Source organism: Peromyscus eremicus, chromosome 20, assembly GCF_949786415.1.
Source record: "Peromyscus eremicus chromosome 20, PerEre_H2_v1, whole genome shotgun sequence".
NCBI classification, from domain to species: Eukaryota; Metazoa; Chordata; class Mammalia; order Rodentia; family Cricetidae; genus Peromyscus; species Peromyscus eremicus.
Window position 1 is genome coordinate 21,439,246 of NC_081436.1, and position 14,493 is coordinate 21,453,738.

General features: G+C 53.0%; 1 protein-coding gene across 1 annotated transcript; it reads left to right on the top strand.

The window, feature by feature from the left end:
- Positions 1–6,151: 6,151 nt before the first annotated feature.
- Positions 6,152–13,715, top strand: Chadl (chondroadherin like). Its single transcript, XM_059247499.1, has 5 exons — positions 6,152–6,159; positions 7,448–7,625; positions 8,214–9,917; positions 10,336–10,502; positions 12,290–13,715. The coding sequence occupies exons 1-5, from the start codon at positions 6,152–6,154 to the stop codon at positions 12,474–12,476; spliced, it is 2,244 nt and encodes a 747-aa protein (XP_059103482.1). The 3' UTR covers positions 12,477–13,715.
- The last annotated feature ends 778 nt before the right edge of the window (positions 13,716–14,493 follow it).

Here is a 14,493-nt window from a genome sequence, read left to right on the forward strand (position 1 = left end):
GCCGTAGGCCTGGTGGCTGTCCTGCCTACGCTATCTTTCTGTCCCACCAAAGCCTGGGGCGTCACTGTGTCCTGCTGTCTCTACCGTGCCTAAGGAACTGTCAGAGGGGGGCTGTCATCAGAAAGTCAAACTCCGGCCTCAGCCATCTGGCTCAAAGGAGGAGCTGAGGGCCAACCCCAAATAGCCCAGGAGTGGGAATTGTCTGGGGTGCCCTGGCTCTTATACCCAGAGGAAGCGCTTTGGCTGGCCCAGACCTGTTCTTCATCCTGGGGAGGGAAGGGCAGGTCTCCCTAATGCCAGAGCTACATGTTGGGTTGCTCTTTGAGGTTTTTCTGAGGCAGGATAGTGTATTGGGGATTGTGCTGGGTAGAAGATGCCCTGTGACTTCCCTTAGTGGCTGTGTGGCCACCTCCTGCTTTCCTTTGTGTTGTGTGTCTGGGCTGTGCCTGGGAGCTTCACAAATAAAAGTCATCTGTGGTAGCTACAGAGGCCCAGAAGCTTTTTCATCAAAAGTGGGTCCATCTCCGGGCTGGGGTGGTGGTTCAGTGGTTCCGACAACTTGCAAGCATGAGGACCCATGGAAAGCTGGGTCGGGCCATGTGCATGCACACGTACGTACGTACGTACGTACGTACACACACACACACACACACACACGAAAAAGTGCAGCACTTGGAGCTCCACCTCAGTCCCATCTCCGTCAGGGGCAGGCGGCCTGGGTCTCCTCCTGGGCCCTCAATGCTTTCTCCTCTGCTCTGTGGCGGTGGAGTAGGGCTCTCTCTCCGAGCCCTGGTGCTGAGTTGGTTCTTCTACCTGCTTGCCCTTGAGGAGCTCCCAGTCTGGCCCAGGGTGTGGACAATGAACATGGAGCAGAGGAACCTTCAAATACTTCCGTCTTAAGGTTCAGGTGGGAGGCCAGGAGGGTGGCATGTGACAGGGAAGATGGGCTGAGGGGCAGGCTTACTTTTCAGTAGATGACATGAGGCTGAATTTCCTATATAATAATGTATATAAAACCTTTACCTCAGACAAGAGTTCATCTTCCCTCACAGCAGGCCATCAGCACCCAATCTGGGTGGTGCTCAGCTGGTTTCTGGGGATGGAGAGACGACTCAGCAGTTAAGTGCACTTGCTGTTCTGGGTGATCCACAGTTCAGTTTTCAACACCCACATGGCAGCTTACAACTAACTACCTATAACTCCAGTTCCAGGAAGTTGAATCCCTTGAAAAACAGGAGTTACAGGCTTTATGTGAGCTTCCATGTGGGCGCTGGAACTTGAACTGTTGTCCTGCAGGAGGACATGGTGTTTTGGGTTTTGGTTTTTCCAAGTCAGGGTTTCTGTGTAGCCCTGGCTGTCCTGGAACTCACTCTGTAAACCAGGCTGGCTTTGAACTCAGAGATCCACCTGCCTCTGCCTCCCCACTGCTGGGATTAAAGACGTGTGCCACCACCACTCAGCTGCAATAAACATTTTTAATTACAGAACCTGTATTAGACATTTGTGGCATGTGTTTGAGTGGTTGGGTTTTTGGGGTTGTTTTGTTTTTGAGACAGGTTTCTGAGTACAGTACTCAGTAATCCCTCCTGAGTGCTGGGATTAAAGGCATGTGCTACCAACACCTGGCTAGGCTTTTTTGAGACAGGGTATGTCTGTAACAGCACTGGCTGTCTTGGAACTCACTCTGTAGTCCAGGCTGGCCTCGAACTCATAGAAATGTGCCTGTCTTTGCCTCACAAGTGCTGGGATTGATAAAAGGCATGTACCACCACCCAGCTGCATTTGTATTGTTAAACAGCAGTTTTTAATTTTTATTTTATGTGCATTGGTGTTTTGCCTGCATGTATGTCTAGTCCCCTGGAACTCGAGTTCCAGACAGTTGTGAGCAACCATGTGGTTGCTGGGAATTGAACCCCGGTCTTCCAGAAGAGCAGTCAGTGCTCTTAACCCCTGAGTCATCTCTCAGCACCCAAAAAAAAAAATCTTGGCTGTGCAGTGGTGACGCACACCTTTAATCCCAGCACTTGGGAGGCAGAGCCAGGCAGATCTGTGTGAGTTCAAGGCCAGCCTGGGCTACAGAGTGAGTTCCAGGACAGGCACCAAGACTACACAGAGAAACCCTGTCTCAAAAAAAACAAAAATAAAAGCAAAAAATAAATCTTTAGATTAGCTAGCAAGCTGGTGCTGCAGGTAAAGGTGGCCACCCCAAACCTGACATCAGAATTTAATCTTGAAGACTTAACGTAGTCGAAAGAGAGCCGACATGTTATCTCTGCCCTCTACATATGCTGTGGTACCTTTGTACCACCCCAAGTATGAAATATACGCTAGCATTTTAATGTATAGACAGTACAGTTAAAGGGCTGGTGGGTGGCTCAGTGGGTAAAGACACTTCCCTGCAAGCCTGACTCCTGAATTCTGTCCCTGAGACCCGTGTAGTGGGAGGAGAAAAGTTCTGCCTGCAAGTTGTCTTCTAACCCGCGTGCGCACACACACACTCCAATACATTTTTTAAATTTAAAGATGAGCCAGGGAAGGTGGTGGCACACGCCTTTAATCCCAACACTCAGGAGGCAGAAGCAGGTGGATCGCTGTGAGTTCAAGGCCAGCCTGGTCTACAGAGCAGGTTCCGGGACACCCAAGACTACACAGGGAAACCCTGTCCAAAAAAAGAAAGAAAAGATGATATCCAACAGCACAAGCTGTCACGTAAGAGCAGAGGCCAAAGGGAACAAGAGTGTCGTGTGTTAGAGTGTTGGCCTCACATGCATGAAGCCTTGGTACAGACTGTCATGCTTGTAATCCCAGCATTTTAACACTCAGGTGGAGGCAGGAGGATCATGAGTTAAAAGTTTCTCTCAGTTGCATATTGTTCAAGGCAAGCCTGAGCTACACAAGACCCTACTTCAAACAGTCCAAGCAAAAGTAAAAGCCAGAAGGATCATACAACCATAACCAAAGTAAGATTTGTCACTGACATGTGAGAGAATTCAAAGTATTCCAACACTTAGGGAACTGAGGCAGGAGGATTGAAAATATGAAGCCAGGGCTAGAGAGTTGGCTCAGTGGTTAAGAGCACTTGCTGTTTTTGCAAAGGACTTGGTTCAATTCTCTGCACCCCCATGGCAGTTCACAACCATCTGTAATTCCTGTCCTAGGGAATCTGATGCCCTCTTATGACCTCTGCAGAGACCAGACATACACATAAAAATAATAAAGTACATAAATCTAAAAACTTGGCACCAAACTACATAGATTCTATCTCAAAAACATGTAGAAGGCAGAGGCAGAAAGGTCACTCAAGTTCCAGGCCAGCCAGGGCTACATTTTAAACTTGTCTCAAAACAAGAGCTGAAAGACGGTTAAGTGTGTATGCTGCTCTTAGAAGCAGCCCCAAGTTCAGATCTCAGTACCCACGCTGGGTGGCTCACAACTGCCTGTAGCTCCAGCTCAGAGGATCTAATACCTCTGGCCTCTGAGGGAATCAGCATTCATTTATAACATATACCCGCCACACACAACATAATTTAAAATAAAAAGATAATAGACTGCATATTAAGGGTGGTCGTGGCACACACCTTTAATCCAGCAGGCACATCCCCGAGTTAAGGTCAGCCTGGTCTACAGAGTGAGATCCAGGACAGCCAGGGCTACACAGAGAAACCCTGTATCAAAAAAAAGAACAAGGGGTAAAAAATACTGCAGTTGGGGCTGGAGAGATGGGTAAATGGTTAACAACATCCCTGCAGAGGGCCCGAGTTCAGCTGCCAGCACCACATGCTCTCTGGCCACCACGGGCAGCAGAGTAACAAACCACATGAGGCAGGAAGGCAATTTGGTTCAACTGCTGAGAAGCCAATGTTGGTTCAAACTCAGGGAGTCTCACCTCAGGTTTATCTTAAGCATTTTATTTTATTTATTTATTATTTATTTATATTTAGTTTTTGGTTTTTCGAGACAGGGCTTATCTGTGTAGCTTTGGAGCCTATCCTGGAACTCACTGTAGCCTGGGCTGGGCTCGAACTCACAGAGATCCGCCTGGCTCGGCCGAGTGCTGGGACTAAAGGTGTGTGCCACCACCACCCGGCTATTTTAAGCATTTTCAAGCACAACACAATTTGGTGAAAACTTTCCTGGTGATAATGAACTCAATTCCACGTGTACAATAAAGCACACATAAGTCTTGAGGAACAAAATAAAGATCAGCCTACAGAAACTAAAGTACACGGGACACCTTCCATTAAGATAGGTTCTGGAGGTCGACTGAACAAGCCTATGACAAGGGTCTGGGGGAGGAGCCCTGTGGTCAGAGCCTCACAGAGAGCCTGTTACCAGGCATCAGCTCCCAGCCTTCTGGGTGGATAACAGGTTATACGTCCCTTCCTTTAATATTCCAGGGTGCTCCAGTGGTTATCTGTGAGTACAAAACTTCTGTGCCTCTTACAGCCCCAAAACTAAAACCAATCATAAAATTGTGGCTGGGGAGCTACAGATGACTCAGTGGTTAAGAATATACTGCTCTTGCAGAGGGCCTAGGTTCAGCACCCACTTAGGGCTCAGGGGATTCAACACCCTCTTCTGAACTCCATGGGTTCCTGAACGCACATGGTCTGCACATATTCAGACACTTACACATAAAATACTAAAAAAAAAAAATTATCTCAATATATGCACACAAGGCATTTGACAATTCAGAAGCCTTTCATGATAAAACCCCAAGTTAGGAAAAGAATGAAATCATCTTAATATAAAAGCCATAGAAGGCCCACAGCTCACATCCTAACGAGGAAAGACAGCTGCTGGGCATGGCAGTCTTCCACATGGTTGAAAAGCTTAGGCAAGAAGATTCCTATGAGCCTGAGGAAGCACAGGCTGCATGCTATTAATCCCAGCACTCGGGAGGCAGACACAGGTGGATCTCTGAGTTCAAGGCCAGCCTGGTCTACAGAGCAAGTTCCAGGACAGCCCAGGTAAAGGGAAACCCTGAGGTTAGAGAAACCCTGTCTTGGACGAAGACAAAAAAACAACTTGCTAGGCTATGGTGGCACATGCCTTTAATCCCAGCACTCAGGAGGCAAAGCCAGGCATATCTCTGTGAGTTCGAGGCCAGCCTGGTCTACAGAGTGAGTTCCAGGACAGACACCAAAATTACACAGAGAAACCCTGCCTTGAAATCCCCCCCCCCCAAAAAAAAAGTGCTGAACAGGTGGCTCACGGATTGAGAGCACTGGCTGCTCTTGTAGAGGACCTAGGTTTGGTTGCCAATGAACACATGGAGGTTGACAAATTTCTATCTCCACTTTCGGGGATCCGGTGCCCTCTTCTGACCTCTGTGGGTGCCAGGCATGCCACAGTGCACTGTACACACAGGTAAGCACAAACAAAAAGTAAAAAAACAACCTAAAAAACTGACATTTATCAGTAAGTCTGGTACTTCTTTTGGGGAACAGTCTTCCTGTGTAGCTCATGCTGGCCTGGAAGTTATGATCCTTCCGGCTCGGCCTCCCAAGTGCTGGGACTATAGGTGTACACCACCGACTGCTTTAGGTCTTAGGTCTGTTTGTAGAATTCCATGTAACAGTTTAAAAATATGGCTATGACTAGGCATCAGTGTGGATGATCCTCAATCACCTGCTGTGAAAGGGAAAAGGCAAAGTGTGCAGGAGCTTCAGTGTGCGTGTGAGTGCAGGACAGAAAGGAAGGAGTTAAGGGTTTCTGAGCGCCTGCCTGGGATCCAGGTTCCCACCTTAACTCCTGCAGCAACTAGTTCCCAGTGAACTAGTTTCTACCTTCCAGTGGCTGAGTTCTTCCTAGGGGCCCACAGGGCCTGCAAGACTCAGACACGCTGACCCACCCGCAGGCTCCTCCACGCCCCCATCCACTCCCACCAGTCCAAGGACTCGGGCCTGGATCGTGTTCTTGAGCCTGTGCTGGACAGGCAGCCTGTAACTCCAGCCTCTGCTCCCACCCCCTGCCCGCAGCCTGGGGAAGCCCCAGCTCGGCTGGACTGCCGACAATGCTTCCCATTCAGCTCTGTCCCTGCTGCCAAGCCTATGGGCAGGGAGGGGGTACTGCCAGCGTCCAGTCGGGGACTGTCCCTGGTCTTTCCCTTGTGCAGGGCCTCCAGACAGGGCTGGCAGTTCCAGTCGGCATGGAGGGGTGAGTTTTGGGGCCCTGAGGGTGCAAGGGAGCCATGGATGACCTAGGTGGCCACGGATGATCCCTTTCTCTTTTTTTGTGCCTCTGGGAAGCTGGCTGCAGAGGCCATGGGATATTCCTTGTACCTGAGGTTCTCCAGAGGTGACTCTAAGGAAGCAAAGGGGATGTAGCTGTTCCAGTACACTCCTGTGGGTTAGTCTTTGGGGGCCATATGAAGAGATATCTATGGTAGCCTTCTATGCCCTGGACCTTTGTCTCTTCAGGAATCAGGCTAACGGGCCCCCTTCCTGCCCTACCTCTCAAGCCAGAGTCTAGAGAAAGCCACCACCACCAAGAAAGGGGTGAATTCTTGGACTGAAAGGAGACAAAGGCAGACAGTAACAAACCTAGGAGTAGTTATGAAGGGGGCCATGGGTGAGGTTTCAGCCCAGCATCAGAGAGGACGGCTCAGAATTCACACCGTGACCCAGGAATATAGAAAGGAGCTGAATTCGCTGATGCTGGACTTGTGCAGTGGTGCCGGAGCCACTTGAGTATGCGATGGGGAATGTATACATCGTTCCTGGGGCACCAGGAATCAGGGGCTAGGAGGTTTCCCTTGGAGGTATCAGGAGTCTATGGGAATTCTGGAAAACTCCTTTGGCTGCTAGGTGGAGCACAGGGGGGGCCAGAAGAGCCACGGTGGCAACAATCTTTCCAAAGATGGGATGGGCAGTGGCTGTAGTTGTGAGGTGGCGGGATGGAAAGATGGGTGGTGCATTAATAAATGGGTGGACAAGGGAGATACATCTTGCCTGGTGCAGTCCAAACCCCAGGCCCTCCGTTCCCCTCCCCTGTGTCAGGCCAGTCAGCTATGTGGTACTCAGCTAACAAGAGGACAAAAGGGGAAGTAAACAGAGGCCTGAGCTGCTTGCTTACCATGACAGCATGTCTCTGACCGGCAGACAGAATCGGGGATCTCAGGCCCCTCAACATCTGGACCTCCCAGTTGAGCCTAAGACCTGGGCTAGGCTAGGGCTCTTCCCCGCTGCCGCCATTAAGTCCAGAGTCAGGTTTCGGCGGGTTGGGGTCGATTTTCTGCATCTTCGTGAACCAAAGCTGACAACAGAAGCTGCTCCCACAGGAGGTGAGGGAAGGGGGCCAAGCCATGGCACTTTTCCGTGCCCAGAGAATGAAGGCCTGGAGGAGTCCTGAGACAGGAGCTGTCCTGTCTCCTTGTCCTGTATTGGGGGTTCAGTGCCCACCAGGGTTGAGGCCCCATGGACATCAGCTCTCCTCCTCCTCTCAGGCCCCAGAGCTCCACCCCTGCCTTCAGGATGCTGCTGCTGCTTTTGGTGGTGTCGCTGGGTCCAGCTTGGCACGTAGCTGCCCAGCGATGCCCACAGACCTGTGTCTGTGACAACTCCAGGCGGCACGTGACCTGCCGGCACCAGAACCTCACTGAGGTGCCGAACACCATCCCTGAGGTCAGAAGAGGGGTGATCCTGGCATGGGTTAGCAGGGTGGTAAGAGGGGAAGGGTGGCAGGAGCCAGGGCTCACACCAGTGGTTCTGCTTTGTCAAGTTCCTGCTCCTTGAGCCTCGGTATCCACATCTAAAATGGGAAGGGAAACAAATCAGTAACAGCCAAGTCCAATGGCTCACACCTTTAATCCCAGTACCCAGAAGGCAGAGGCAGGTGGGTCTCATTGAGTTCCAGGCCGGCCTGGCCCTCATAGGTGAGTTCCAGGCCAGCCAGAACCAGGTCTCAAAAACAAAACCAAGCAAACTAGTAACGACATAATTTATTTAAAATCCATTTTGTGTGGCTAAGACTATAAATGGTGGTTGGTGACAGGTCCTGGGGTAAACCAGGGGTGTGCCGGGATAGGACACTTTTTCTGCCCTGTGGAGTTACGAATCCACAGGGGGGAAAAAGCCAAGAGCAGTGACAAAAATTACAAGAGTAGAGTGAGGGTGGCTCGGTGGCCGAAGGGAATCCGAGAGGTGAGGGAGAGAGGCCGAGGCTCGGGGTCCCTGTGCCACTCAGCCTCCTTTCCCCGCTCCTGTCCCCAGCTGACCCAGAGGCTGGACCTCCAGGGCAACATGCTGAAGGTCATCCCTCCAGCCGCCTTCCAGGACCTGCCACACCTCACACATCTGGACCTGCAGCACTGCCAGGTGGAGCTGGTGGCCGAGGGTGCCTTCCGAGGCCTGGGCCGCCTGCTCCTCCTCAACCTGGCTTCCAACCGCCTGAGCATGCTGCCCCAGGAGGCTCTGGACGGACTAGGCTCACTGAGGCGGCTGGAGCTGGAGGGGAACATGCTGGAGGAGCTGCGGCCGGGGACCTTCGGTGCCCTCGGCTCGCTGGCCACCCTCAACTTGGCCAACAACGCCTTGGTCTACCTGCCCGCCATGGCCTTCCAGGGGCTGCTGCGCACTCGCTGGCTGCAACTGTCCCACAACGCGCTCAGCGTGCTGGCCCCCGAGGCCCTGGCGGGCCTGCCGGCCCTGCGCCGCCTCAGCCTGCACCACAACGAGCTGCAGGCCCTGCCCGGGGCCGCCCTGTCCCAGGCCCGCAGCCTGGCGCGTCTGGAGCTGGGTCACAACCCGCTCACCTACACGGGGGAGGAGGACGGCCTGGCGCTGCCCGGCCTGCGGGAGCTGGCCCTGGAGCACGGGGCCCTGCAGGCGCTCGGTCCCCGGGCCTTCGCCCACTGCCCGCGCCTGCACACCCTGGACCTCCGCGGGAACCAGCTCACCACCCTGCCCCCGCTGCAGGGCCCGGGCCAGCTGCGCCGCCTGCGGCTGCACGGCAACCCGCTGTGGTGCGCCTGCCACGCGCGGCCCCTGCTCGAGTGGCTGGTGCGGGCTCGAGTGCGCTCGGACGGCGCGTGCCGGGGCCCGCGGAGGCTGCGCGGCGAGGCCCTGGACGCGCTGCGGCCTGCAGACCTGCGCTGCCCGGGGGACGCGGCGGCGGACGAGGACGAGGACGAGGAGCGGCCGGCCGGGCCCCGCGTCCCTCCTCGCTCCCCGCCGCCGCCGGAGGCCGCCGCCGGGGCCGCGCCCTGCCCTCCGGCCTGCGTGTGCGTCGCGGAGACGCGGCACAGCGCCTGCGACGGCCGCGGCCTGCAGGCCGTGCCCCGCGGCTTCCCCAACGACACCCAGCTCCTGGACCTGAGGCGCAACCACTTCCCGTCGGTGCCCCGCGCGGCCTTCCCGGGCCTGCGCCACCTCGTGTCGCTGCACCTGCAGCACTGCGCCATCGCGGAGCTGGAGCCCGGCGCCTTGGCGGGCCTGGACGGCCTGCTCTACCTCTACCTCTCCGACAACCAGCTCGCCGGCCTGAGCGCTGCGGCCCTCGAAGGGGCCCCCCGGCTCGCCTACCTGTACCTGGAGCACAACCGCTTCCTGAGGGTCCCGGGGGCCGCTCTGCGAGCCCTGCCCAGCCTCTTCTCGCTCCATCTCCAGCACAACGCGGTGGAGCGCCTGGCACCCGGGGACCTGGCGGGAGCGCGGGCTTTGCGCTGCCTTTACCTGAGTGCGAATCACATCACCCAGGTCTCACCTGGGGCGCTGGGGCCCGCCCGGGAGCTGGAGAAGCTGCATCTTGACAGGAATCAGCTGCGAGAGGTGCCCACGGGAGCCTTGGAGGGGCTGCCTGCGCTCACGGAGCTGCAGCTCTCGGGGAACCCGTTCAGGGCGCTGCAAGATGGGGCCTTTCAGCCCGTGGGGCGGTCGCTGCAGCAGCTTTTCCTGAACAGCAGTGGCCTGGAGCAGGTGGGTGCTGGGTGAGGTGCGGGCAGGAAACACAGTCCATAGGAGTGCATTCCTTCGGCAGGCATTTTAGGCAGGGCATGAGAACCCCAAGATAAACCAAAAATCCTCCTCAGACCTTAGGGAATTCAGGTGTGGGTGTCAGGCCAGGTGCAGCCTGCCAAGGGGCATGGAAGACCTTGAGTGTGAGCAGTTACCTGCTCTTGAGAGTCCCTAAGAGGCATGGCTGTGATAAGGGTGGGGTTGAGGCCTAACTGAAAGAGGCTGGGCATCGTGTGACTCGGAATAGGATCAACTTGGGTTTTAAGCAAAGAACTACCCTTCCAATGTGGACCACGTTGGGCCTTCCGGCTTCTCTGCTGGAGGGAGGCCGCCCACCTGGCAGGGACCCACAACAGGGCTTTGGCACCTTTCCTTGCAGATTTCTCCCAGGGCCTTCTCAGGCCTGGGATCAGGGCTCCGGAACCTGTACCTGCAGAAGAACCGACTTCAGTCCCTGCCTGCGCCGCTGTGGCTCAGCGGGCTGGAGCTCATCGACCTCAGTGGTAATCCCTTCCACTGCGACTGCCAGCTGCTCCCACTGTACAGGTAGTTACCCCCACCAGAGGGATACCAAATGCTGCCATCAGGTCCAGCTATCTCCCTGGAGGAACCCTGGCTGCGCACCTCTAGCCAGCTTCGCGTGGCTGTGAGGTTCCTCGGAGCCAAGCATGAATGCACCCTTGTCAGGTCATTACTATTCCTGAGTACCCAGGATGATGATAGTGCGCCTCTGTTGCTGTAGTAAACACCATGACCAAAAAGCAAGAGGGGAGCTGGGCATGCTGACCACAGCCTTTAATCCCAGCACTCAAGAGGCAGAAGCAGGCAGACCTCTGTGAGAGGGAGGCCAGCCAGGGCTACATAGTGAGATCCTATCTCAAAACAATCAGCCAGGCTGTGGTGGCACAGGCCTTAAATCCCAGCAATTGGGAGGCAGAGGCAGGTGGATCTGAGCTGGAGGCCAGCCTGGGCTAAACAGAAAAAAAAAAAAAAAAAAAAAAACCCTGTCTTGAAAAACCCAAACCAACCAAACAAAAAGAGCAACTTGGCATGGGTTTAGCTTACAGATTACAGTTCATCAAGAAAGGCCAGGGCAGGAGCTCAAGGCAGGAACCGCACTGAGGTAGAGACGAGGCACCCCCTACTGGCTCGTTCTGTTGGCTTTCCCACACAGCCCAGGACCACCTACCTCGGCTGGCATTGCCTACAGTGAACTGGGCCTCCCACATCAATTATTAATCAAGACAATGCCGTGGAGACATGCCCACAGGCCAGTCTGGTGGAGGCAATCCCACCTGAGGTCCCGTCTTCCTAGATGGGTCCAGTCTGAGTCAAGCTGAAGAGAATTCAGTGGCACAGGGGGACCAAGCTTTGACCAAACCTTCATAAAGTTGGGGTGTTGGTGTCCTCGCTTGGTGTGCTGGGACCTAAGAAATGCACATGTACATTTGGCACAATTACATAAAACAACAAGAAGCTGGGCCTGTAATCCCAGCAGCACTTGGGAAGTGAAGGCAGGAGGATCAGGAGTTTGAGGTCAGCCTGGACTAAAGGAAAACAAAGGCTGGGGACATAGAGTGCCTGCCTAGCACGAAGGCCCGGGGTTCAGTTTCTAGTGCTTCCTAAGTACCAGGTGTGGGCACACATCTGTAACCCAGCACTCAGGAGGTGCAGACTGGAAGATCAGAAGTTGAGGTCCACCTGGGCTATGTGAGACCCTGTTTGCCTGGTTTTGTTGTCTTAATAAAATAGCAGGAATCTGGAGACAAGCAAGCCTGAGTTCTAGGCAGCCCAGGCTCTGACGCTTCACCAAATGATCACGACAGCTCCCTTTGCTCATCTGTGAAGAGGATGAGCAATCTAACCCACATCATCGTGGCTGCTGGAGAATTAATGTTAGCAGTTATAAATTGATGATCTAGTATCTGGTACATGGTAAGCACTGCTACTGTTTTATTATCCACCCCACCCCCCCTTTTTAAAGATTTATTTATTATGTATACAGCATATGTCCCTGCAGATCAGAAGAGGGCACCAGATCTCATTACAGATGGTTGTGAGCCACCATGTGGTTGCTGGGAATTGAACTCAGGACCTCTGGAAGAACAGCCAGTGCTCTTATCCTCTGAGCCATCTCTACAGCCCCTATTGCCCCCCTCCCTTTTTATGCAGAAGGGGTCAGAGGTTTAAAGTGACTTGGAGGCGAGCCACCCAGCCAGAACTCAGCAGAAACTGTTCCTCTTTTGTGCACTTTCTAAGTTCCCTTCATACCCCTCAGGAAATCTCTCACCCATGCATGCCCATAGTGAGCTCTCCATCTCTCTCCTCCTCAGGTGGCTCACTGGGCTGAACCTGCGGGTGGGGGCCACTTGTACCACCCCTCTCAGTGCCCGTGGCCAGAAGGTGAAGGCTGCAGCTACTGTCTTTGAAGCTTGCCCAGGCTGGACTGCCAGGAAGGCCAAGAGGACACCAACCTCCAGGTTCAGTGCCAGGAGAAGCCCTATCAGCAGAAGACACTGAGGAACAGACAAGGTTGGCCCTTACGGGGAGGCAGGGCTGGGTCCCAAAGCTGCTGGGAAGCCACAGCCCTGATTTTTCTTGGTCCTGACTTGTGATTCCTGAACTGGGTAATGACCCGTGGTCCTGCTGCATGATTCAGCAATGTCCCTCTCCGCACTGGACACCAGAGCATATTTACCCCAGTCCTGTTTTCATCGGATCTGTGTTGACTCCACCCTCTGCCACCCCAACCTCATAGACCTGGCGGGAGGATGGAAGTTCAGGTGCTGGCTCTGCCTCCCAGCACCTGTCAGTCACAGGGTGAGATGTCACCTGATGTGATAGTCAGGTCCTTGAATGTTGGGGGTCATGGGAGGGGACCAACGGGCAGCATTGGAACTCATGGAACACAGCTGGGCGGCTGGCAAAGCCACACCTGAGTGAGCCTTGGGGAGGCAAAGCCCCGAGGACTAGGTGTCCTGAGGACCTCCTGCTGTTAGTGAGCACAGCTCTGACTGTTGCCTTCATGACCACCACGTCCCTCATAATCTGTGGGTTGTAATGAAAACTCTCAGGGGGCTCTAGCCCCTCACTGGGCAGTGTTACTGGTACTTATAATAATAGTGATTGACTTTTTCCAAGCATTGCTGCTGGAGCAGATTAATGATTCAACCACCACCCGTAGAAAGAATTGAGAGATGTCGAATTATTAATAAGATTAGGTTGAGATGTTTTTGTTAATAGCTTTGAGGTGAAAAGCCTGGAGAAACAACCCAAAGTTTTAGAAAGGCACATAGTTGAGGGAGGGACTTGTTAAGGTCAGGGAACAAGAACAAAGCAGCCCTGTAATTATTAGCTGACATGCCTTTCTTGTTAGGGTGACTTGTTGGTGATTGATGATGGTTCCTTGTGCCCATTTCTGCCCTCTGCTTTCTGATATACAAAACTGTTGATGAATGAGTCTGCACCCTAGGATTTGAAGTAGAGCTGACTGGTTTTCATATATAAAAGCTTAGGTTTGTGATTCAAAACTCTTTATAGTCTTAAATAAATAATAAATGGCCTTTTCTTTTTAACTGCAAAATGCAGCCTGCCAGTAAAATTGGCTGAGAAAAATACCTTGCTTGCTTATACTCTGTTAATCTATAATAAGTTGCTTGGACATGAATGTATGTGTGTTCTTGGGACAACTTGTTTTCACTTGTAATATGTAAAATGTTTAATCCTGTAGAAATATGGAAAACATGTTTTTTACTTGTAGTCATTGTAATCATTCACTTAAAAAAAAATAGAATGTAAAGCCGGGTGGTGGTGGCACACACCTTTAATCCCAGCACTGGGGAGGCAGAGGCAGGCAGATCTCTGTGAGTTCCAGGCCAGCCTGGGCTACAGAGCAAATTCCAGGGCAGGCTCCAAAGCTACACAGAGAGAAACCTTGTCTTGAAAAACCACCAACAACACCAACAACAAAAAACCGAAAACAAACAAAAAAAGAATGTAACCACATTGTAATTTTTATACTTCTTGGGAGATTTTGCTGGTTATATAAGTTGTAAGGGAAAAAACAAAAGAGAGAAGGAAAACACCAGGAAAGACGGAGAAGGAAAGATGTAAAAGGAAGACATCAGGAAAGCAGAGGAAGGGAAACATCAGGGTGAAGAACAGACTCAAAAAGAACAGAGTGGAACAAGGACAAGAAGACTAAAGACACTTCTATCCCTCAGAAAAGAAGTCTGTGTGTTTTTCTCTCCAACTCTGCGTCTCATTCCCAGTCTCTGACCTGCAGAAGGCTCACCCTCTGGACTTGTAGCTGTCTTGATGTATCAGTGAAGAAAGCCTGAGCAGGCTGCAGGCAGCTGCAAGGTGAGCCCCTACATGTAGGAGCCCCTGGTGCAGACAGGTGAGGCCAAGTGTGGAGTCCAAAGGGAGGAGAGCGTGTCATAGAGGGAAATGGGCAGAGAAACCAGGTGCTGAGAAGGCGGGGAGAAAGCTGTGCCTCCCCCGGCTCTGAGTCTGAAGACTTGAGGCAATTACATGG

Coding starts and splice junctions, on each gene's coding strand:
- Chadl (XM_059247499.1), top strand. Junction 9,918..10,335: donor ACAGCAGTGGCCTGGAGCAG/GTGGGTGCTGGG, acceptor CTTTCCTTGCAG/ATTTCTCCCAGGGCCTTCTC. Junction 10,503..12,289: donor CAGCTGCTCCCACTGTACAG/GTAGTTACCCCC, acceptor TCTCCTCCTCAG/GTGGCTCACTGGGCTGAACC.